Source organism: Mesoplodon densirostris, chromosome 5 (assembly GCF_025265405.1).
Source record: "Mesoplodon densirostris isolate mMesDen1 chromosome 5, mMesDen1 primary haplotype, whole genome shotgun sequence".
NCBI lineage: Eukaryota > Metazoa > Chordata > Mammalia > Artiodactyla > Ziphiidae > Mesoplodon > Mesoplodon densirostris.
The window spans coordinates 35,114,538-35,140,856 of NC_082665.1; the positions used below are offsets into that span (position 1 = coordinate 35,114,538).

General features: G+C 36.1%; 1 protein-coding gene across 1 annotated transcript in view; it reads right to left on the reverse strand.

The window, feature by feature from the left end:
• GBE1 (1,4-alpha-glucan branching enzyme 1) overlaps window positions 1–26,319 on the reverse strand; it is a 294,356-nt gene that overhangs the window by 7,362 nt on the left and 260,675 nt on the right. Inside the window, exon 15 of the mRNA XM_060098622.1 lies at window positions 8,857–8,974. Coding sequence (XP_059954605.1) covers window positions 8,857–8,974 — 118 coding nt within the window. The remainder of the gene's footprint in view (window positions 1–8,856; window positions 8,975–26,319) is intronic.

A 26,319-nucleotide genomic window follows, 5' to 3' on the forward strand; every position in this document is an offset into this window, starting at 1 on the left:
ACCATGGAGACAAGGACACTGGCAGCAGAAATTCTGGGAAGTATTCATTGGCTTGAGGCCTCCGAGAGTCCACCAGTAGCCCCACCAAAGAGCCTGCAGACTCCAGTGCTGGGTCACCTCAGGCCAAACAACCACCAGGGAAGGAACACAGCCCCACCCATCAGCAGACAAGCGGATTACAGTTTTACTGAGCTCTACCCACCAGAGCAACACCCAGCTCTACCCACCACCAGTCCCTCCCATCAGGAAGCCTTCACAAGCCTCTTAGATAGCCTCATCCACAAGAGGGCAGACAGCAGAAGCAAGAAGAACTACAATCCTGCAGCCTGTGGAATGAAAACCACAATCACAGAAAGATAGACAAAATGAAAAGGCAGAGGACTATGTCCCAGATGAAGAAACAAGATAAAACCCCAGAAAAACAACTAAATTAAGTAGAGATAGGCAACCTTCCAGAAGAAGAATTCAGAATAATGATAGTGAAGATGATCTAGGACCTCAGAAAAAGAATGGGGGCAAGGATCGAGAAGATGCAAGAAATGTTTAACAAAGAACTAGAAGAATTAAAGAACAAACAAACAGAGATGAACAATACAATAACTGAAATGAAAAATACACTAGAAGGAATCAGTAGCAGAATAACTGAGGCAGAAGAACAGATAAGTGACCTGGAAGACAGAATGGTGGAATTCACTGCCGTGGAACAGAATAAAGAAAAAAGAATGAAAAAACATGAAGACAGTCTAAGAGACCGCTGGGACAACATTAAATGCACAAACATTCACATTATGGGAGCCCCAGAAGGAGAAGAGAGAGACAGAGAAAGGACCCGAGAAAACATTTCAAGACACTATAATTGAAAACTTCCATCACATGGGAAAATAAATAGCCATCCAAGTCCAGGAAGTGCAGAGAATCCCAGGCAGGATAAATCCAAGGAGAAACATGCCAAGGCATATAGTAATCAAACTCACAAAAATTAAAGACAAAGAAAAATGATTAAAAGCAACAAGGGAAGAACGACAAATAACATACAAGGGAACTCCCAAAAGGTTAACAGCTGATTTCTTAGCAGAAACTTTGCAAGCCAGAAGGGACAGGTACAATATATTTAAAGTGATTAAAGGGAACAACCTACAACCAAGAATACTCTACCCAGCACGGATCTCATTGAGATTGGATGGCTAAATCAAAAGCTTTACAGACAAGCAAAAGCTAAGAGAATTCAGCACCACCAAACCAGCTCTAAAACAAATGCTGAAGGAACTTCTCTAAGTCGGAAACACAAGAGAAGACAAGGACCTACAAAAACAAACACAAAAACAATTAAGAAAATGGTAATAGGTACATACATATCGATAATTACCTTAAATGTGAATGGATTAAATGTTCCAACCAAAAGACACAGGTTTGCTGAATGGATACAAAAAGAAGACCCATACCTTATGCTGTCTACAAGTTACCCATTTCAGACCTAGGGACACATAAAGACTGAAAGTGAGGGGATGCAAAAAGATATTCCATGCAAATGGAAATCAAAAGAAAGCTAGAGTAGCAATACTCATGTCATAAAAAAATAGACTTTAAAATAAAGAATGTTACAAGAGACAAGGAAGGACACTACATAATGATCAAGGGATCAGTCTAAGAAGAAGATATAACAATTATAAATATATATGCACCCAACATAGGAGCACCTCAATACATAAGGCAAATGCTAACAGCTATAAAAGGGGAAATTGACAGTAACACAATAATAGTGGGGGACGTTAACACCTCACTTACACCAAAGGACAGATCACCCAGAGAGAAAATTAATGAGGAAACACAAGCTTTAAATGACACAATAAACCAGATGGATTTAATTGATATTTGTAGGGCATTCCATCTGAAAACCGCAGATTACACTTTCTTCTCAAGTGCACATGGAAGATTCTCCAGGATAGATCACATCTTGGGTCACAAATGAAGCCTCGGTAAATTGAAGAAAATTGAAATCGTATCAAGCATCTTTTCTGACCACAATGCTATGAGATTAGAAATAAATTACAGGAAAAAAACCATAAAAAACCGAACATATGGAGGCTAAGCAATACGCTACTAAGTAACCAAGACATCACTGAAGAAATCAAAGAGGAAATAAAAAAATACCTAGAGACAAATGACAAGGAAAACACGACCACCCAAAATCTATGGGATGCAGCAAAAGCAGTTTTAAGATAGAAGTTTATAGCAATAAAATCCTACCTGAAGAAATAAGAAAATTTTCAAATAAACAATCTAACCTTACACCTAAAGGAACTACAGAAAGAAGAACAGACAAAACCCCAAAATTAGTAGAAGGAAATAAATCATAAAGATCAGAGCAGAAATAAATGAAACAGAAACAAAGGAAACAATAGCAAAGATCAATAAAACTAAAAGCTGGTTCTTTGAGAAGATGAACAAAATTGATAAACCTTTAGCCAGACTCATCAAGAAAAACAGGGAGGAGACTCAAATCAATAAAATTAGAAATGAAAAAGGACAAGTTAAAACGGACACTGCAGAAATACAAAGCATCCTAAGAAACTACTACAAGCAACTCTATGCTAATAAAATGGACAACCTGGAAGAAATGGACAAATTCTTAGAAAGGTATAACCTTCCAAGACTGAACCAGGAAGAAATAGAAAATTTGAACAGACCAACCACAAGTAATGAAATTGAAACTGCGATTAAAAATCTTCTGACAAACAAATGTCTAGGACCAGATGGCTTCGCAGGTGAATTCTATCAAACATTTAGAGAACAGCTAACACCCATCCTTCTCAAACTCTTCTAAAAAATTGCAGAGGAAATAACACTCCCAAACTCATTCTATGAGGCCACCATCACCCTGATACCAAAGCCAGATCAAGATACTACAAAAAAAGAAATTTACAGACCAATATCACTGATGAATATAGATGCAAAAATCTTCAACAAAATACTAGCAAACAGAATCCAACAACACATTAAAAGGATCATACACCGTGATCAAGTGGGATTTATCCAAGTGATGCAAGGATTCTACAATATATGTAAATCAATCAATGTGATACACCATATTAACAAACTGAAGGAGAAAAACCATATGATCATCTCAATAGATGCAGAAAAAGCTTCTGACAAAATTCAACACCCATTTATGGTAAAAACTCTCCAGAAAGTGGGCATAGAGGGAACCTACCTCAACATAATAAAGGCCTTATACGACAAACCCACAGCAAACATCATTCTCAATGGTGAAAAACTGAAAGCATTTCCTCTAAGATCAGGAAAAAGACAAGGATGTCCACTCTCACCACTATTATTCAACAAAGTTTTGGAAGTCCCAGCCATGTGAATCAGAGAAAACAAAGAAATAAAAGGAATACAAAATGGAAAAGAAGTAAAACTGTCACTCCTTTCAGATGACATGATACTATACATAGAAAATCATAAAGATGCCACCAGAAAACTACTAGAGCTAATCAATGAATTTGGTAAAGTTGCAGGATATAAAACTAATGCACAGAAATCTCTTGCATTCCTAGACAGTAACAACAAAAGATCACAAAGAAAACTTCAGGAAACAATCCTACTCACCATTGCAACAGAAAGAATAAAATACCTAGGAATAAACCTGTCTAAGGAGGTAAAAGACCTGTACTCAGAAAACTATAAGACACTAGTGAAAGAAATCAAAGATGACACAAACTGATGGAGAGATATACCATGTTCTTGGATTGGAAGAATCAATATTGTGAAAATGACTATACTACCCAAAGCAATCTACAAATTCAATGCAATCCCTATCAAATTACCAATGGCATTTTTTACAGAGCTAGAAAAAAGAATCTTAAAATTTGTGTGGAGACACAAAAGACCCTGAATAGGCAAAGCAATGTTGAGAAAAAAAAAAAAAAAAATGGAGCAGGAGGAATCAGGCTTCCTGCCTTCATACTATACTACAAAGCTACAGTAATCAAGACAATATGGTACTGGCAGAAAAACAGAAATATAGATCAATGGAACAGGATAGAAAGCCCAGAGATTAACTCACGCACCTATGGTCAACTAATCTATGACAAAGGAGGCAAGGATATACAGTGGAAAAGACAGTCTCTTCCATAAGTGATGCTGGGAAAACTGGGCAGCTACATGTAAAAAAATGAAATTAGAACACTCCCTAACACCATATACAAAAATAAACTCAAAATGGATTAAAGACTTAAGTGTAAAACCGGACACTATAAAACTCTTAGAGGAAAACATAGGAAGAACACTCTTTGACATAAATCACAGCAAGATCTTTTTTGACCCACCTCCTAGAATAATGGAAATAGAAACAAAAATAAACAAATGGACCTAATGAAAGGTAAAAGCTTTTGCACAGCAAAGGAAACCATAAACATGACAAAAAAACAACCCTCAGAATGGGAGAAAATATTTGCAAATGAATCAACGGACAAAGGATTAATCTCCAAAATATATAAACAGCTCATGCAGCTCAATATTAAAAAAACAAACGACCCAATCCAAAAATGGGCAGAAGACCTAAACAGACATTTCTCCAAAGAAGACATACAGATGGCTAAGAGGCAGAAGAAAAGCTGTTCAACATCACTAATTATTAGAGAAATGAAAATCAAAACTACAATGAGGCATCACCTCACACTGTTTAGAATGGGCATAATCAGAAAATCTACAAACAATAATTGCTGGAGAGGGTGTGGAGAAAAGGGAACCCTCTTGCACTGTTGGTGGGAATGTAATTTGGTACAGCCACTATGGAGAACAGATGGAGGTTCCTTAAAAAACTAAAAATAGAATTACCATATGACTCAGCAATCCCACTACTGGGCATATACCCAGAGAAAACCATAATTTAAAAAGACACATGCGGGCCTCCCTGGTGGCGCAAGTGGTTGAGAGTCCGCCTGCCGATGCAGGGGATACGGGTTCGTGCCCCGGTCTGGGAGGATCCCATGTGCCGCGGAGCGGCTGGGCCCGTGAGCCATGGCCGCTGAGCCTGCGCGTCCGGAGCCTGCGCGTCCGGAGCCTGTGCTCCGCGACGGGGGAGGCCACAACAGTGAGAGGCCCGCATACCACAAAAAAAAAAAAAAAAAAAAAAAAAAAAAGACACATGCACCCCAATGTTCATTGCAGCACTATTTCCAATAGCTAGGTCATGGAAGCAACCTAAATGTCCATTGACAGACAAATGCATAAAGAAGATGTGGTACATTTGTACAATGGAATATTACTCAGCCATAAAAAGTCACAAAATTGGATCATTTGTATAGGTGTGGATGGACCTAGAGAGTGTCATACAGTGAAGTAAGTCAGAAAAAAAAACAAATAGTGTATATTAATGCATATATGTGGAATCTAGAAAAATGGTACAGATGAACCTGTTTGTAAAGCAGAAATAGAGACACAGATGCAGAGAACAAATGTAAGGACACCAAGGGGGAAAAGCAGGGGGGTAAGTGTTGGGGAGTGTGATGAACTCAGTGATTGGGATGGACATATATACACTTATATGTATAAAATAGATAACTAATAAGAACCTGCTGTATATCACAGGTAACTCCACTTTGCTGTACAATAGAAACTAGCACAATACTGGAAAACAACTATACCCCAATAAAAAAACATAAAAAAATTAAATAAATAAATAAATAAAAGCAGTCATTCCTAAAGCATCAGTAGTTATCGAAAACAAGGTGCTGCTGCTGAGAAGACAGGGCCAATCTTTACCTTTTGACCGAGTTGGATCAGAATTCTATTACAGGCAGTGTTGAAGCTCTATTCTATTTCTCATGTGCTTGCAGTGCTGTATTCCTCTACCTCTTATGGAGACTTATCTGACCTTCTGCATTCCACCAGCTAATTTAGAACTGCACAGTCCATATTTGGAAGATCAATTCAAATAGTGCTTGAAAAGTAATCTCCTGACTGTTGCTGCCACTGGTTACTTGGCTTGTTTTACTTATAACAGAATATCTTTGCTCTTAAAAAATCAAAAGAATGTCAAGATATTTTTTGCCCACACTCAGAGATTGCAAGACCTCACCTAAGATGATATTTTTTCCAAAATTGGGAGAATATCCTCAAAGCACCTAGTGTCTTGACATGCTTGTAATACCTAAATAATTATTGAATAGCCACAACAATAGTAACTTTTGAATACATGTGCAGTACCATTTTGCAACTTCCCCAAAGCTTGGCTGTGTTAATTAATTTATGCCTCGCAAGAACCTCTTGCTGTAGGCAGGATACTATCATTAATCCTCACTATGCAGACAGGGAAACCGAGTCAAAAAAAGATCAAATTACTCAAGTTCTCATAGCTGGTAAATGGCAGACTGGGGACTTGATCCCAAATTCCCTGCCATGACATTTTGTGGTCTTTTTTTACTATATTACCAGTCTTCCCTCCCCAACAGAGCCCTCTTTGGATACATGAACCTTTAGGAAAGTTGGCTATATAACATTTTTGCTATCTGAAACTTTCAAAACCCTTTCAGTCTAGTTCAACTGGTTCAAGTTCAGCTTTATCACAAGTGGGTGCTACTTCTCCATGACTCCTCTTTATGAGCTGTCACCTTCCCTAACCCCTCAGGGGTCTCTAACTCTTTTGGTTATTTCAGAGCTTTAAGATCATTTTCTTATTCATTTCAGAAACTATTTGTATCAGTCTTACTTTACATGTCAAAACTGAATGTTCTGACAAACTACGGCAATCATTCTTTGGAGATAAGCTCCACTAGCAGGTTTGAGCCCTCCCTCTTGAAAATACATATGAATCTAGATCTCTATCTAAGCCATATCAACATCATCAACACCCCAGCTCAACACACATATAGGGTAACACCTAGGTTTCCTAAGTCTACTGACTTTCCTCAGAGCTGATAATCCACAACTTAATCTTGCTCATCCCTGCTCATTTTATTTTATGCCACTGTCTTTGACATATATAATATGGCAGTTTACAAAGTAAGGTGCCGGTACCACCCTAAGAGTTGGCAATATAGTAGAAAAATGGAGGAGCCAGGGGTACCAAACAGATTCTCATGCTTGGCTTTTACCCAAACTTAAAAAAAAAAAATGAGAGAATTTAACAGCAATGATAAAGCCATACATTTGTGGGATACATCCTGGCCTCACATAAGTGAAACAAATCTTTCCTTTTTCTTTTTTTTTTTCCCTTTATTGGAGTATAATTGCTTTACAATGTTGTGTTAGTTTCTGCCGCACATTGAAGTGAATCAGCCATATGCATACACACATCCCCTCCCTCTTAGACCCCCCTCCCTCTTAGACCTCCCTCCCCCCCCACCATCCCACCCAACTAGGCCATCACAGAGCACCAAGCTGAGCTCCCTGTGCTATACAGCAGGTTCCCACTAGCTATCTATTTTATGCATGGTAGTGTATTTATGTCAAACCTTACCTCCCAATTCATCCCACCCTCCCCTTACCCCATCCGTGTTCACACGTCCATTCTCTATGTCTGCCTTTCTATTCCTGCCCTTCAAATAGGTTCACCTGTGCCACTTTTCTAGATTCCACATACATGCGTTTATATACGATATTTGTTTTTCTCTTTCTGACTTAAATCTTAATCTAAGACCTTTTACTGTGAAACAAACTAAAAAATGCAGATTTGAGACAGAGAGAAGAGGGAAGAGGAAGAAAGATAGATATATGACTAGTCAGGAAAAGGAAAACATACATAATGCAGATGTGGACTTGGCCATAAATTAAATGAAGAATTCCTCCGAATCTGCAGTGCTTCTAAATTCTACATTAAAAGTTTTTTTATTGAGATATAGTTGATTTATAATATTAGTTTCAGGTGTACAACATAGTGATTCAAAATTTTTATATATTATACTCCATTTATAGTTATTATAAAATATTGGCTATATTCTCCGTGCTGTACAATATATCCTTGCAGCTTATTTATTTTATACATAGTAGTTTGTACTTCTTAATCCCTCCCCCTATCCTGCTGTTACCCCTTTCTCTCCCCACACTGGTAACCATTAGTTTGTTCCCTATATCTGTGTCTCTATTTCTGTTTTGTTATATTCATTTGTTTTTTTTTTTGTTTTTCAGATTCCACATATAAGTGATAACAAACAGTATTTGTCTTTCTCTGTCTGACTTATTTCACCAAGCATAATACCCTCCAGGTCCATCCATATTGTTGCAAATGGCAAAATTTTATCTACATTTTTAAAAGAAATTAAATTCAGTAGTTTAAAGCAATATTCTTTCATTGTGTCAACATCACAAAGTAAAAGTTAGTTAATATAATACAACACTCTCCTCAGTAATATAAGGAAACCAGAGAATTTTATAACTAGAATGAATTCAGTCATCAATAACTACATGAAAGAAAAAAATGTATATACAGATTATTTTAAGGTGTTTTAAATTAAACTTCATTAGATAACCAATAATGTAGAAATCTGCTTAATGTAAAATATTACAGAGAAAGCAAGAACAGAAGGAAAGTAAATTGTATAAAAATAGAAATATTCATAATAGAAGGAAAACTAAAATGTGCCTTCCTCTTATTTTTTGAGAAATATTTTTTAATCCTATTAATATTCAAATTTCCTCAATTGTCAGCTAAATATCCTTTATTATTTGTTTTTCCAAAACCCAGTTCAGTCTAGCACCACACATTGCATCTATTTTTTTAGTGCAATCCTCTTTCCCTACTCTCTGCCTTGTCTCTACTTGTTGAAGAGTTGTTTCCTTGGACAAAAACACATCATTTTGAAAATACAAAATCAAATTTAAATGAAATGAAAATACCTTAAAAATCTTACTTACCAAAAGAGAATAGGGACAGCTATTATGTTCAAAAGGTTTAGAAAAGAAATCGGTATTGTGGTCCAGTCTCTGGTGTCCTCCATATTCCGCTGCATCTGAATCTAGCACAATTTTGTACGTACAACTGTTAAGGAATCACAACGGTTTAGGAGTTGAATGAGACATTATAAAACATTTCTGAGACAGGATTTAAAAGCGAGTATTTTGAAAACTGTTTAATGATGATTTGTGCTATGTTCTCATTTCTTCTCTAAGATTTCTGCGTTTCAGTTTATCATGTTTGAAAGGGGCTTTATAGGCTATCTAGTCCGCACACCCATGGGATCCTTGTTATCCTTTTATCACAGCTCGTCACATGATCATCCATACCTATTAATGAAGAATCTACTTTCCTCTTCATGTACCTAATTCCATTTGCTAGAAATTCTTCTCCATATTGAACAGAATTTTGATTTCTTGGGACTTTTTCTACCCAGAAAAGCCATAAAGAATAAGTTCAAAATACAGTAATTTTCAAATATTTAACAATAGCTATTTTGTCTCCATGTGTCCTCTGCATACATAACTAAACAATTACTAAATGTAATCCCAGCACCTTTGATCATTACTCATTTGATATGGCTTTTTACTATTTCCCCATCTGTGAATTCATTGCAGTCTGCTAAATCCTGGTTAATAAAGTGAGGAACACAGAAGGGAACTAAGGGTCCATGTGTGATCTGAAGACCAAGTAGGCTGTCTTTCCCCTTGGTTACAAGCAGCATGCTTCTATTAATGCACAAGATCATGCAAACATACTATCCATCATGCCACAGGTGGATTCATCTTGTAATCATGTGATCTGCTACAACTTAACATCTGATTTTTCACAATGAGCTATTATGCACGTTAGCATTATTGTATTTATAACAAAATAACAGCTATGGTTATTATGTTCAAACTTATGCTCAGAAAGTCTAGAAATGATACTTGATTTAAAAATCCACAAGTAAATATAAATGGGTACCTAGAAATTTAAGTTTCTTCTAGCTTAAGGAGGGAGACAGATAGGTGTCTAGGTGCTTTGTATTTTCTTTTCCTCGTATATAAATATTTAATCTCAGAAACGTTTGTACCTTTTCATTACAGCTAAAGTTATCACATTAAAAGTACATGGGGAAAAAAAAGTACATGTGGATAACAAACTATGACCATATTTTCATGCCTAGGGGACCTCTGTTTGGGTAAGAGATGCAGATGGACGCACCACAGGAACTTTTGCTGGGAGTGGTGGCGCCATTTCAGTCAATCCAGGTCGGCCTACTCTGATGCAAATTTAGACTAATACTGTAATCAGCATGTTACTGTGTTTAAAAGAGAGGGAGAGGGAGGGGGAGAAAGGCTGAGTTCAAAAGATGACTACTGGGTACAAGCTCATTCATTCTAAAGTCACTCAGTAGAGTTGCACATGATTTGAGCATATGGATTTATTTAATGGGGAAATACAGACAGTGAAAATAAATCATTAGGGGCATGGTAAATAAATGAAGTATTGTGGAATGAAAGGAACTACTAAAGTAAAAGTTTAGCTTTGGTTCTTCATCCTAGTTCATTAAATGCTTGCACAGTCTTCAAAAAGCATTAAACAAAAACAAAAAGAGTACAATACAGTTTAGAGAATAATGACCTAGAATCCTTTCTAAAACACTTGAAATACAGTATCAATTATTAAATTATTAGTTAACAGCATAGATTATTGGTAGTTGTGACTGAAGACAGCAAGTATATCATGAAAAGCACCGATTCCCAAGCTGTGGATTGATAATCACTGGTCATTGTGTTATAAGGGTCCCACAGAATGAGTAATTATGTTATTAAAAGGGACTGGGATGGATCTTATATGTACATTGTCTGAAGACTAAATTATGTTATTATACCCATTTGCTACTGTATTTCAAAGAATGTGCACTTTTTTGATTAATGAGATATAAATTCATTTAAAAAGTCACAGAATTCGTAGTAAGTTTTTTGATATCTTTTCTCAATCAAGGATACTGAAAGAACAATTGTTATATAAGAACCAATTTCGTTTTGACATTGAAAAGGATCATCGCACTGAAAATGGTTAGAATCTACTCACTTAATCTATAATTTATAGCTATAAAGAAAAAGCTTACAAAAGCCATAAAGTTTCAAAGTATCAGTTTAGACATATTTCTCTGATCTATAATTTAAAGAAAAAAATTCTGCTGTGGCCACTTTTGGAATTCCCCAGCCCTGTGTGTCTCTATTACCCAGGGAATACAGCCACATCCTTTAGAAAACACATCCCTTAAACTCCAGAAATTCCAACAATTTAAAACACTAGATTAAAAGTAATGATTGTGAAAGAGCTTTATAATTGTAAATTACTACAACATACTACTCAAGTGTCAACTTAAAAAAATGCACAACGTGAGAGCTGAGAGTTAAGTTTTATTTGGGGCAAAATGAGGACTGCAGTCTGGGAGACAGCATCCCAGATAGCTCTGAGAAACTGCTCCGAAGAAGCAGGGGGGAAGGTCAGTATATATGTGATTTTGGTGAAGGGGGGATACATTCAATCAAGCGCATATTTTTTACAGAAGTTTTCTACTAGTCTCGTGCAGGTTACTGCTAGTCACGAGGAGCAGACGTCACCATGAAGGATTTTAGTGCTTCTCTAGATATGAGGAGATACAAGAATTGGGCTCATAAAATTGCTCCTGAAAATATCTAACTATCTGAAGGCCTGATCTGCCAGTTTTTCCCAGAGCACAGAGTGCCTCATTTCTGCTCTCCACCCCGAACTCCTTTCAGGGGGTGTTGAAAGTCAGCAAAAGCAGCAGCTCATGATTTAATCCTTGTAGACGTAGATGGCAAGTGCCAATGGAAAATGCCAATTCATAGTTGACACAAAAATCAGGAAACCCCGTCTTTTAGTAACACTGCTTAGCATAAACATTTTTAAAGAGGTTATCTGGGCAATTGGATTTTTGTTTTTCTCTTCTCTCGCTCAGGCATTCCCTCACTCCCTCTTTCTCATGTACATATGAGCACACACAAACCCACACAAATACACAGACACACACAGATACACACATGCACATGACGTGGGACCCACACAGCACCAATACCCCTACAAAGCCCTGTCTTCCACTAAAGAACATCCCTCTGAAAATATAACTCAGAGCCAATATACACTTAAACTACCTTCTTCATGTGGTTTCCAGTCCCACAGTGGATAAAACAAATTTAGCAGGACATCTCAACACCTTCACATCTCTTTTATTCATAGCTACCTCCCTACATCTAGCAGACTGCCTTCTCATAATAGCTTCTCAATACATCTTTGAAACTGATATTCAGGATGACAATTCTGATTCACCAAGAAAGGCCAAATTACATGTCTTATTTTTTATATTCGAGGAAAGTAGGAGAAATTATTTTCCCTTTCACTTAATAAATACACACAATGTAGGAGGCACTGTACAAGATATTAAAAAAAAAAGACTAAGATGTGGTTTTAGTTCACATGCAACTCATAGCCTATTAAGGGGAGATTAGAAATGAATATGAATGTCTATAAATAAAACAGAAAGCAATATGCAATGAGAGGTAGAGCCAAGGAGGGAAGGTAGGATTGACAGTCTGTAAACAAAAACTTTTGAAGGCTAGGCTAGACTGTTAAGATTTATTTTGTAATTAAGTATGAGAACAATGAAGGTTTGTGAGAAAGGTTATGACAATCAAAAAAATTAACCTGAAGGTTGAGGGTAGAATAGGATGAACAAAGGAAAGACTAAGTCAGAGAAACCAGCCAGGGACCTAACAATGGTTCACGGATAGTAGTATGGCTAAACTTGGATAATGCAAATGGAGAGACATACATAAACCAATGAGATTTTGGATGTGCAACTAATGGTACTCAAATGTAAGGAAACCGATGCTCAATTTGGAGAAACACTTGGAAGGGGAGAATAGTTGTGCCCAAAGACACACAATAAGTTTAGTGGCAGAGCTGGGATGTAGACACAAGTCAAATTCAGATCTAATTACCCTACTCTCCACAAGTGGATGCCTATTTCATGCCAAGAATCAGGCAAAGTGTTTTTGCAGGCAATTTCTTGTTTAATTCTAAATTTGAGATTCTAAGCATAAAGAAGTTGGAATGAACATGACATGAAGAATAAAAACAAGGAAAACAGATACAGTGATATCCATCTGAGCGTTTAATTAAATTTAAAAGATTGGTGTTAAAGGACTGTACTTCTTAACATTACTTAAGGAGTCTGGATATCTGAGGTTTATTGCATTTGTTCTAGATCAATTTCTTGTTTAGTTGGTTCATTTGGTCACTTGATTGGGGAACACAAAATTATTGAACTGAAAAAATGTACCTTGCTCACTTTGGGAAAATACAGCAGGGAAAGAATGATAGAATGATAGAATTTTTATGGAGATTTTCTTTTAAAAAAGGAGATCAAATAGATCCCTATCCATTTGGATATCATTTAAAAATATTATTCTTATTTTAAATTCAAGAGCTTCCTAAGTATTTGATATATCTATCAACAGGTTGAAGTAGATAAGAAGTTTTAAGCATTATTTTATCATGTGTCCTTAAATTTGAACCAAGGAAGAGCCACGTTCTGAAGACCTGTACTAATAAGATTAAAGAACAGTGAAGACATGAAGACTCTTAAATTCAATGGCTCTTCAAATACTTCAAAAGCTGCTGTGTTTGCTCAGCCACTTGATAAAGTGTCTGTTCAAAGTATAAGGATTTTGATGTAAGAAGTACTATCGTTTAAATCATTCTGCACTAAACTCACTTCACTCCTGCTGAAGAAACTAAGGAAATTTATTGTAAGGTACAAACCCTGAGGTTTCAGACTGAGTGACAATAAAAGGGGTTCTCTAGTGACTAGGTGGCCATAAAGATGGCAAAGCTGCTAAGTTACCATATATCTTTAAATCTAAGACACCTTCAATTTTAAGATGAATTATTTTATACACCTCCAATAAAGAGAAAACTATCACTACCATGCTAATCACTGTAAGACACATCCCAATTGAAGACATGTTAAAATGTGAAAAAAATGTACACTTAGAATATATGAATTTGGTATGTTATTTTTAGATCTGATTCTTTAATCAACCCACCCATAGTATTATGACTGCAATAACTTTTGGGAGTTAAGTGACCTCAGGAGAGAGGATCTGTATCAAAGGCAGAAAACAGTAGGTACGAAATTCTAAGGAACTGTGAACAAACATCTGGCAGTATAAGAACAGGTGGTAGAAAACAAAAATAATTTCATGTTTTTAACAGTCTAAAGATAACCACCCAGCACAGGACTTGCCTCAGTGTTCTAACATAATGCTCCCCTTTCTATGTTTCATGAATTGAGTTTTATTTATTGCCAGCCACAATTCACAAAATCTTAGGTTATGGCTGTATAGCGTCTCAAATAGATGTCTCTCTATTTTATAAATATAGTTAAATTATACCTAATTTATTGTCCTGAACCACAGAAATGGTCATAAATGACAACCTTTAGTTGCTCTCTCTGCTCTCTTTCCAAATATAGAAGTAGCAAAAACTTGTGATGTGTTGCTGTATGTTTTATGAATGTATATGTGTGTTAGAGTGAGGCAGGTGTGTGTGTGTGTGTGTGTGTGTGTGTGTATCTGATTTAGGCATTTCTGTCTTTAGGTCTGTCATCTAGAATATACGATGATTTAAAAATTCACCAATGGAAATGGAAATGATATTTTCATTATTTGTTTGAAACAATTATAGGGCAATGGATATTTATGAGTATATTACTTTCAGTAGACAATTTAGCTTTTTGCTCTACCTAACTTTAATTTTAAAAATACTCCTCCAATATTATATTTCTAAAATAAAATTAAAAGAGAGTAAAATAAAAATAAATAGGAAATTTACTACTGAATGTAGTCAAAGTATATTTTAAATGTAATGAAAGGCAAGTGGAACTTCCCTTTAAGGGTACAATATATTTTTTAAAATGTTTATTAGTTTACATTAAAATTTTATCATCCCTGAAAAAGGCAACAACTTCAATGCATGAGCTACATGTGCATTCAAGTTTGTGAACACTGTTTTCATTAAAAGTTTAAATGACAACCACATGTCTTAATTAAGTGCAAAACAAAAGTATATTTCTAGTATAATTTAGAATGTGCTTTTTCATCAGTAGGTTTCTGATTTTAGCCTAAAAAATAAACTCCAACTCCTGCAAGCTTACTTCCTTAACTATACATTCTTAGAAACTGTACAATGCAGAATAACAATAAAGTAAACTCAAAGGATGAGGGGCTCAAATATAATCTACCATGTTAATTAATGGATTGCTATGCTTTTTGAAATGCATTTTCAAGCAAATTATTAGTTCACTCTTAGGCACCAAATTGAATAATATAAAATACTGAGCACTACATATTTCTCTATGCAAATAGAAATATTATTCTAAATACTTTACAGAATTCTTTGACTAACCTAATTAGGAACTTTTCTTTGTCCTAGAAGATTATATAACTTGAACTAAAAAATGTCACTGTTTCTCAGTAACTCAAGAAAGGAAAATAAGGAAAAAATATGCCCACACTTCTAGACTAACCTCCTTCTGAAACTGTTGGGCTTTGTCTGTGCCATTAAAGATTATTACCCAAAGAACTTATAAATTCAATTATTTGATGAAGCAATAGCAATTATTTAGAACTGCAAAAGAAAAAACAACCAATTTTTATACATCTTTTAAACACATACTTTGTCATCAAAATGAGTTTTGCCCATGTAGATGCAACATTTTTTACAAACATATTGTGCTTTTGAACTCAAAATAATCTTGACATAGGCTATAAAGAAACGTCTTCACCCAAACTTACTCTAATACATCCTTTAATAGAGTCCTATGCAATATATATATAAATGGAAAATATAATTGGAAACTTCAAAGTTCCTGAAAAATAATGACAATTAGCGTAAGTAAGCATCATCTAAGCTATTTCATGCAGACAAGAATAGGAGAAAGCATCCTAAAACAGTAAAATACAGTGGGTGCATGGCTTTGGGGTCCAACAATTGCATTCTAAACCCGATTTTGCCAATTACCAACTGTGTGTCTTCCAGCAAGTTACTGAATTTCCTGGAGGCTCAGTTTCTCACTGGTAAAACGGAGGTAATATATCAGAGGGTTGCTGTGAGGATTCACAGAAGCAAAGTACATCAAGTGCTTAACACAGTGCCCAGTGCTGGGAAAAATGCTCAAGTTATTAGCTGCTCTTTATATTATTATTATAGACCCTGGACCATTTAAACTGCTGTCTAAAGTGATGAAAAATGTAAAAGTAGGTCGATTTACTTTCTTACTTTTTACACCCAACTTGGCCTTTGCTTCCTTTGTGACTTTTCCATTCCTTTCTCCCATGTCTTTGTTCTCACTACAATCTAAACGCTTTTCCTGTTATTTAAACAAGCTGAACATTGAAGTTTGATTGGACAGTACATTGAACTATTTGAGGACTACACACTTTTTAAAATTTTATTATTATTATTATTATTTTTTTTTTTTTGCGGTACGCGGGCCTCTCACTGCTGTGGCCTCTCCCGTTGCGGAGCACAGGCTCCGGACGCACAGGCTCAGCGGCCATGGCTCACGGGCCCAGCCGCTCCGCGGCATGTGGGATCCTCCTGGACCGGGGCACGAAACCGTGTCCCCTGCATCGGCAGGCGGACTCTCAACCACTGCGCCACCAGGGAGGCCCTCTTCCCTCATTTTATAGAGTTAATATTCCAGATCCGTACAATGTAACTTCTAACACAATCCCATTTCATTATCTATCAAGTTTTACTTGGACATTTTAAAAGATTTTTTTCCCTTCTTTTTGGAACAGTCACAACAGTTAAACAGATGCATGTCAGCTTGAAGCAATTAATTCTCAAGTGAATAACTCTGATTGGTATGAGCCCTGGAGACAGACATTTTATATAATTCTTAGTTGAAGTGGATAAATGATTACATGTTTACTAAAGTCGACATATATCTCAAAGACTTGTATTATCAACTTGACTGGTTAGCCTTCTTTATACAGATGACAAGTTAAGCATTGAACATCAAAATGACTGTGAAAAATCATATATATATTATTTTATATATAATTTGGCAAGGCCAGGATATGCACTTAGGTATAATATTTTCTACACTCTACCACCATCTGCCAGTTAAAGTCTGCAAAGTAAATGAACATTAAAATACTTAAACATTTGAAAGCTTATTCTTTTTTTTTTTTTTTTTTTTTTTTTGCGGTATGCGGGCCTCTCACTGTTGTGGCCTCCCCCGTTGCGGAGCACAGGCTCCGGACGCGCAGGCTCAGCGGCCATGGCTCACGGGCCCAGCCGCTCCGCGGCATATGGGATCCTCCCAGACCGGGGCACGAACCCGTATCCCCTGCATCGGCAGGCGGACTCTCAACCACTTGCGCCACCAGGGAGGCCCCTGAAAGCTTATTCTTTTAATGTTGGTAGTAGAAACATCCTTTTTATTTATTTGAAGTCAAAATTTATTAGGAGTAATGTATAGTCTATATTTTTCTTTCTCTTTTAACTTTTAAGACCAAATAGAAAATCTAATACTTTAGGGCTTACTCAGTGCTTCAGAAAGGTAAATGAGAAGGGGCTGAGCTAGCTTTCCTTGAGAAACTGTCAAGTAAAGCTTACAGGAGTATGTGTGTATATGTGTGTGTGTGTATGTGCACACATGCATCATTACTCCCAGTCATTCCTGAGCACTTCTGGGCACACAGTCAGTAACTATCAAAACTTTACCTAGGTTGATGATTGTGAGGAAAAAGATTCAAAGTAAACATTTCTCCACAGGCACCAAAAAAATTGAGTAAGAGAGCTTTAAACACACATACACATGTGATTGTTAATATATATATTTTCCAGGGGTATAATAAATCTAGTATAGTAGTTTACAATCATCTTGAAAACAATCATATTGGTTTAATCTTACTAGGTAGATGTGGAAAAGAATTACACAAGAAAAGAGTAAAGCTGCTAAGTTATTTCTGAAAAGTGCATTTTTGTACAATTCAAAACAAAATGAACCAATGTTTTGGCTATGGTAGTCAAATGTAAAGATGATTTACATAATTGAAATGAGAAAAAATTCTGGCACATTTTGGATCAAATTCTATGTAGACTTATTTATTTTTATAGTTATTTCACAAATGTTGAGTTTTATTTAGACTATCCAAATATTATTAAAATTCCAAAGTGATGTGACTACTATGGTCATAAAAGAGTTAACCAAATCCAGTAAGACAATCTGTATATCCCTTAGGTAAGTTGTCTGAAGCTGTCAACAAACAAAATATCACCAGGAATACATTTCCTACATTCAAAACTATTAAGGCAGGAAAAGGAAATATATACAATTAAATGAAAGAAAGCTGATGATAGCAGGACGCTTCTCTTTCATCTCTTTGTAAAGTTTCTTTATTCTATGGGATTTTTAGTCCCCAGACTCTTGATCCTCTAACATCCTTCAGCACCTAGCATGACACTTTCCCAATCTGCACTTGAAGCTGAAATGTACTTAGATTTATATCTTGGTTTAACAAATATTTGAGAAGTCATCTTTTTCCTTAAAAAGTAATTTTACCCCTTTAAAGTGAATATGTTTGTTTTAAAAATACTTCAGCTAAATTGATCTGTGTTTGTGAGTGTCAGAAACTAGGACAGTGTAACACTGCAAAAAATGACATTTAGTCAGAGACACCATTAACTTCTACAAAGAGAAGCAGAGAAAACAAATAAAATTATAAGTAGTTAGTGAGACACACTTTACCTATTTTAATGGTGTTTCTACAGGGCAACAAAAGGTGAATTATCTGGTGCCCAAGTAAAACTGTGCTGACCTTACAGGAACTAGACTTAAATCACATTTATTCACTTACTAAGAATATGATCTTGTGAAAATTATAAATCTTTCTAATGCTTATATTTAATTTGAGGATAAAAATACTTGCCTGAGGGCTTCCCTGGTGGCGCAGTGGTTGAGAGTCCGCCTGCCGATGCAGGGGACACGTGGTCGTGCCCTGGTCTGGGAAGATCCCACATGCCGTGGAGCGGCTGGGCCCATGAGCCATGGCCACTGAGCCTGCGCATCCGGAGCCTGTGCTCCGCAGCAGGAGAGGCCACAACAGTGAGAGGCCCGCGTACAGCAAAAAAAAAAAAAAAAAAAAAAAAATTTGCCTGACCCCATCACTAAGATGATGCGAGGGCAAGATGAGTCCATATAAATAAAAGTATTCATACACTGTCAATTGTTATGCAATTTAACTTTTGGTACTAATTTGGAAACCGTCTCTAAAATACATCTGATCCAACCAATTCTATTTAATTGAATAGAACCAGGTCATGCTAGAGTTCTTCTACCTTTCAAAAAGCTATGATTCCAGACTGCTCAGTATTTCCTAACAGTCATTAAACATCACAAAATTTCACTTAGTGAATAGGGGAAGACCATGGTAGAAGGGGCAATTTGGGATCATCTTCACAGAGCTACAGCTGAAGTTATGAGCATGTGTGAGTTCTTCAAGGGAAAAGAGCAAGAAAAAAGAATAAATGATCGGGTTTGGATCTGAGGGGAAAAAGACAACACAAAGAGTGATTAGAGAAGAGAGGGAAATCAAGATAGTGGTGAGCATATGGAGAAAGTGGAGGTAAGGAAGAAAGGTGGGCCAATGGTACAAGAATGAGGAAAAGATATAGCAGGGAGCAGAAGACTGTTAATTCCACTACTTCGGAAGGACAGAAATCATTTTGTAGTGGTAAAATGGGGAATAGGAAATGAAAAAAGAAGTATGACAAGAGAATGTAGGCAACAGAGAGGATTAGTATCTACTCCTCTCATCCTTTCTTTTCCTTCCTTTTATTATCAAATTTCTAGTGCATTTTTAGAATAATGATAATGACAGTAATTATGACCATTGCAGCTAACAGGTACTGAGCTTATAGTATGTGCTGGACACTGTTGCCAAGCCTTTCACATGTCATTAACTCATTTAATTCTGACAATAATTCTACAAGTAGGTGTTTTAAAAATGAGAAAACTAGGAAACAAAGAAATTACTTTCATGAGTAAGTGGAAGAGATGGAACTTGAACCCTCAGATGGTCTTATTCCAGAGCTAATGCTCTTAACCACTATCCTAGTAAAAAGAGCAAATTTCTCAATGTTTACAAATATAAGACCCAGAAATACCTACTGCCATACAAGTTACATGAGCCTTGGTGAGATAAGAATGTTAGGGTAAGAGAACAAACTGAAGAAAGGAATGTTTCAGAATCAGAAAAGAATGCTACCACAGAGAAACTTATTTTCCTTTTGTTTTCCATAGCTGGACAAAAAGGAAGAGTGTTAGAAGGGAAGGTAGTAGAGTGAAATTGACTATTTCCCTAAGTAATAAAGAGCTTATGGGGAAAAAATTACAGTAATGGTTATAATTTTACAAAGAAAATAATCTTCTGTTTAAATTAATGTTCCTATAATAAATGATAATTGTGTGCCAATAAAAGGTAATATGACTGCACTTAAGTTATATATTAATTAAATAATTTTACTTAATAACATAATAAAGAATGCTTTCCTTATTCAACAGTTGGTATCATGTAACTACCGAAAGGATTAATTAGTTCCACAGATAAATTTCACAAATAAAATAGGGATTAATTAGGCATTTTGCCATCATTTAGGATAAGAGATACCACATTAACAGAATTAGAGATGGTTCTTACACATGGTTATAACTGAAACCACTGTTTCCAAGAACACATTGTTCATGGCTTTACTTTTTCCACTTTTCTCTGGAGAGACACAACCTTCTTTTGGTGGTAGCATCCATATATCCTTAAGAGCCCTTAAACATTTATAATGAACCAGTAATTAGATAATGGCTTAATTTTAAGAAATCTTCTGGAATACTCAGGTACCATTTTCAAATATAGATGAAACACTGAGCCCTCAATTTGACCCTGTGAGATTCTGAGTTAGAACAGCTTAACAGAAAATGATGAAAATAAAAATATCTCACTTACAGAAGATCCAAACAGCTTTCTCGTAGGCAGGAGATATTCACTGAAAAAATAAATAAATAAAAGGGGGGGTGGTGGTGGGCTAATTTCTAGAGATCCAGAAGGAAAAAGTAATTTAACATTCAATATATTAGAAATTTATTTTAGATACTGAATGCTCTATTTAAAAAAAGCTGGCATCAGATATAAAGGTGATATGTATAATTTATTTTTCAAAATAAAAGAGAACAATCTGTTCTGGACTAATTAAATAAAGGACTATTTAAAAAGAAAGTTTAGATATGAAATCTTTCAGGCCAGTGTTTTCATTGTGGATTTTTCCTTCCTCTACAGTTTGCAATGCTACTCCCTAGGAAAGGAAAAAGTTTACTAAATGAGATAGTGAATGTAAAGTGCTTGCAGCATGCAAAGCATATGTTTGTAATAGATGGTAGGTCTTATTATGAAAGCCTGTTCAGCAAGTATTCTGACAGCAGATTCCACAATTTTAAATTCTACATAATCACGATGTATGTTATTGATAATATTTTATCAATTATTCCTTTCTACCATTTAATTAAACATCTGCTCTAAGGGAAAAGCAATAGATTATAGAAATCTTTGTCTTTTAATTACTTAATTTTGAACAACTTTAAGGGCTCTTCCACCATTAGGAAACTGTATCCTCCATCTATCCATCCATCCATCCATATATCCATCCATCCATCAATCAACAATTTAGCTTTATGTTTACCTAATATATTTCAAGTAAAGATATAATTGCTAATATAAGAAAGACAGTCTTACCATGTATCTTGGAGTCAACTGCCATATAATAGTACCTCTTTTCATAAATTGGTAAAAATACTTATGCTAGGAACAAATGTTTTCCTCCCATTAATGACACAACTAGTAGGTTGTGTCATTAATGTCCTGTTTTTGTAGAATGTCCTGTTTTTATAGCATACAATAATATTTCTGATTTCTGTTTTCCCCAGAAAGACAAGAAATAGAGGAGAGAAATCTTGACTGAGCTATTGTTAGATGAATTTCTGGAACCAGAGGACACTATCACTGAGCAACTGAGCTATGAACCAAAAACAGAAATGCTGTTGAATGACACTGAATAGCACTCAGCTACTAAAAAAAAAATCTAAAAACGTTTGTGCGTAGTAAGGGCCCACTCATTATTCATTACTACCTATAGTCCTATGAATATATATTAAACCAATCTAAAAGTGTTACAGCAGTTGCAAAATACGTTTCTTACTTTGTGATTCATCTCAAATGCCTGAGTAGAAAATGAAGCTAAATCATAGGCTCTTTATTGCCAGTGGAGGTGGGGGGTACACGTTTGTCATTATCATTAAATCACAGGGGTTTCTGGACAGTGTTTAACAATGAAAAATTACCAAAAGTACCTCTAGGTAATGAGGTAATGTTTAAAAGTATTACTTTCACCTTGAAACTAAAGAAGGCTAACCAAGGCCATGAGTGTACATCCATTTTGAAGCTACAGAAACAAAAGGAGGACTTATATTAAATATAAAATTGTTAGTAGGATTACCTGTCCCCATTCACAGAAAAAGAGCTTCATCACCAAATGGACACAGAGTAAAAGCGCTCTCTCTCTCTCACACATGTGCGCCTGAGGAAAAGAAACATGCTTGCATCTGTTCAAAGTCACTATGTAGATCTTTTATGAGAAACCCTTGTACTTTTTATTTTTTCTTCCTTTAATTTTTTACCAAAACATCTAAGCCTGGAAAACTAAAAAGTTAAGCTCTACATTTTTAGTCCAGAAATTAACCTTTACATATAAAATCTTGATAGAATGTGGCAACTAGCTAATCCTAAATTAAGTCCTTTGTTTTTATTTGCTGCATGAAGCCTAGATTCTAACAAACACAGACTGTTACATAACCATGCTTCAAAGGCTTCTGTAAACTAAGCAACTCACAACAACATCTCTGCCTTCAGCGATCACACTTCAGTGAATCATCCAAGTGACCTTATATGCTCATAAGAAACTCTGTGTACAGGTTGCAAATGTCAGTGTCTGAATTTACATTTTAAAAAGTACATCTTTCAGCAGTTTAATGAAAATATTGCAAAGATCTTGAGTCAAATCCAACTATTTACTCATCTGTTCCCTTAGCTTTAAATATTTTTGGCCTGGATTCACATATTCGTCACAAGCCATAATTTATGATTATTCCTCTTAACATTTCAATATCGTAACAGTTTGAAAAGCCATTTGGAAAGGGGGCTGCAATAACACTATTATTCTCACCCCACCTCAAAAGCATGCTGACAAATAATTTGAAAACATTTGTTACTAGTGTTGTTTATGCTCTCAGAGTGATAAGAATCTGTACATACTAAGACACACACCTTATAAATGAGCTGTGAGGGCTTAACATTTACATAAAAATTTTACAGTAAACTTAATTGATGTGATGCCTCAGAAGGTCTCACTTTGAGCAAAGAACTACGGCACATTTGTATTCTCCAGAATGCAGAGAAATCACAATAATTGACCTGAGGCAATTATTTCATGTTTTGCTTTAAAAAAAATTTTTTTTTTTTTTTTTTAGTTTTTTCTTTTGGATGATGGTGACGGGGTCACGAGGAAGAATATGTGGGGAAAAATTTGTAGGGGGTGATGGTGAGGTACTGAGGGAACCTGACGAGACAGAAGTTTGTGTCATGAAATTGTGTACAATTTTCTCATGCTACCTATTTTCCCAGAACTATATCAAAATCCTTTTGAACATTACAGAAATAAGTCATCTCTAATACCACTATTGCTACCACCAGCAACTAAATGTACGCACCCATGAATGGCAGAAAGGGGCACCGTGGTCTAATAGAAAGGACATGGGCTTTGTAACACACTGCTCAACCTTCACCAGCCTGTGCTGGAGGGAAGTTGAATAGTTACTTAAAGGCCTAGTTTCCTGATCTGTCACATGAATCTAACACAACCTACCTTACGGGGCACCTGGGAATGTTCAGATACATACTTAATAAAAATGGCTAGCAAACAGAAGGTCCTCAAAAGAGGGACGCTTCACCCATGCTCTCCCCTACGTCACTCAAAATGAGGCAGCACCATTTGTTTTATTCAAAATGGATTAGAAAGAGCAGTTTGGCCTTAGGGGCTTAGCAATTTTCCTTTTGATTCAGTGCTGATTTGATAATGGTCTAAGAGAAGAAATGTGACCACAGAAATACAATAATGATTCTGATACTATAAAGGGCATTATGTTTCTTTCTTTCTCTCCAGCTAAACAACGTAAAATCATAAGCAAACATACCACATCAGGAGAATGCATTTTATCTTCCTGAGCATGTAACCTGCCAGTACATTGGGTCTCAGTTCTGCATCACCCACATTGCTATCCACTGTAGGAAAGAATGCTGGTGATTATTACACTGCAGATTAGTGGCTAAAAAGACAAATGGGAGACAGTGCCCAGGCAAAGGGTTTTTATTGTTGCTATTTTTTGTTTTCTAGAATATGGCTACAGATTCTTTTTGCAGAAACAATACTATGTCCTTTAGCAATCACCACGAAGACCAGGTTCAAAGCCTTAGTAATACAAAGCAGACAACCCTCTCAGCTTTCCAAATTTATCATCTTATTTTGAAGTGACAGCTAAAAGCATCCTTAAAGTGCTGCTTCTATTCTGCCTGGCATTGCCCCCGAAATAGCTCCCCTTACAACAGCTTCTTGGGAAGACAGTCAGCACATATGCTACACAGATCTGAGTGAAAGTTGATGTCTTGCTATTTGATATACAGGATACACAGGTTAAAAAAAATGGAACTGCGCAAGAATTCAGACATGCTGCCTATTGCAGGTTTATATTTCATAGTGACAGAGGAAGTTCAAATGACTTCTTTGGAAACTTTAAATTTGTTCCGGTACCAAATCCTGCTTTTCTGGGAATTAAAAATTTGATGAATTTCCTGACTTGATTAATACATCCAATCTTGCCTCTGTGGATCCTTCACAGAGAAAATCTGTATTCAATTCACTGGCTCAGTAGTTGGAAATACCAGTGGCGTAGAAGAACACTTTGGTAGAGTCAGAAACTACAGCATAGAAATCCCAATGTTTCTGTACTTTCTATACCTGAAATGATTCTATAATGCTCAACTACAATGTTGTTTAAAGGTATAAGAATAAAGTCAGAAAGATGAAAGACCAAAAAGAAATGAGACTTGTAAAATGCTAAGGATAGTAAAAAGAACTGTTAAAGCTAAGCTAGAAATAACAAGAAGCTGAAAGAAGAGATCTATCTATTGCTTAGGGAAGATGGTACGATCGTAACATTAATACTCTAGTGCTCTTTTATCTTCTCTATTAATAGTTTAGAGACAAAAAGTATTTTTTTTTATGTTCAATGTTAAATTTGGGATTTTAGTTAAATTAGCTGAATAAAGAAAGAATAAGGGGGCCTCCCTGGTGGCGCAGTGGTTGAGAGTCCGCCTGCCGGTGCAGGGGATACGGGTTCGTGCCCCGGTCTGGAAGGATCCCATATGCCGCGGAGCGGCTGGGCCCGTGAGCCATGGCCGCTGGGCCTGCGCGTCCGGAGCCTGTGCTCCACAACGGGAGAGGCCACAGCAGTGAGAGGCCCGCATACCGCAAAAAGGAAAAAAAAAAAAAAAAAGAAAAAAGAAAGAATAAGGGAGATAGGACATAATACAAGTACACATAAAGAAAAGCTAAAGCTTTTTATTTGAGAGTGAATACAATATGAGTGAAAAATGTGATGGCTGCCAGAAAAGCTAATGTAACTTTAACTCCATTAATGAGAGAGCAGTCTCAAGATAAGAGGAGGTAATGGGGCACTCGATATCATACTTGCCAGACCATATCTGGGATATTCTGCTGTTAGTTCTGGAGACACAATGAAGAGGAGTGTGAACAATGCTGGGTGGATTTTGATAAGAGAAACATGATGGTAACAGGTCTGGAAAGTATCACAAGAATCTATTAAAGAAACCAGAGGTATATTTGGTCTGGAAGAGGGTAGACTAAGGAGAGGTGGTACTGTGAGAAACAAGTTAAATGCCTTTTTGATGTGATAGCTGGCTTACAGAACAGGCATTTGCCCCAGAGTACAGAATTAATGCACTTACATTGAAGGCTATATTAAAAACAAACAAACAAACTTGAATTGTTTACCTTGTGAAATAGTGAGATTCCTAAGACTGGAAAGTGTTCTAATGACTGCTATGATTTGTGAAGGAGCATATAGGTGGGATTTCTGCACTGAACTGGGTCATTGGAGTATAAAGCATTTCAAAAACCGGAAGTTTTTATGATTTCAAGCTAGGAGTTAGGGC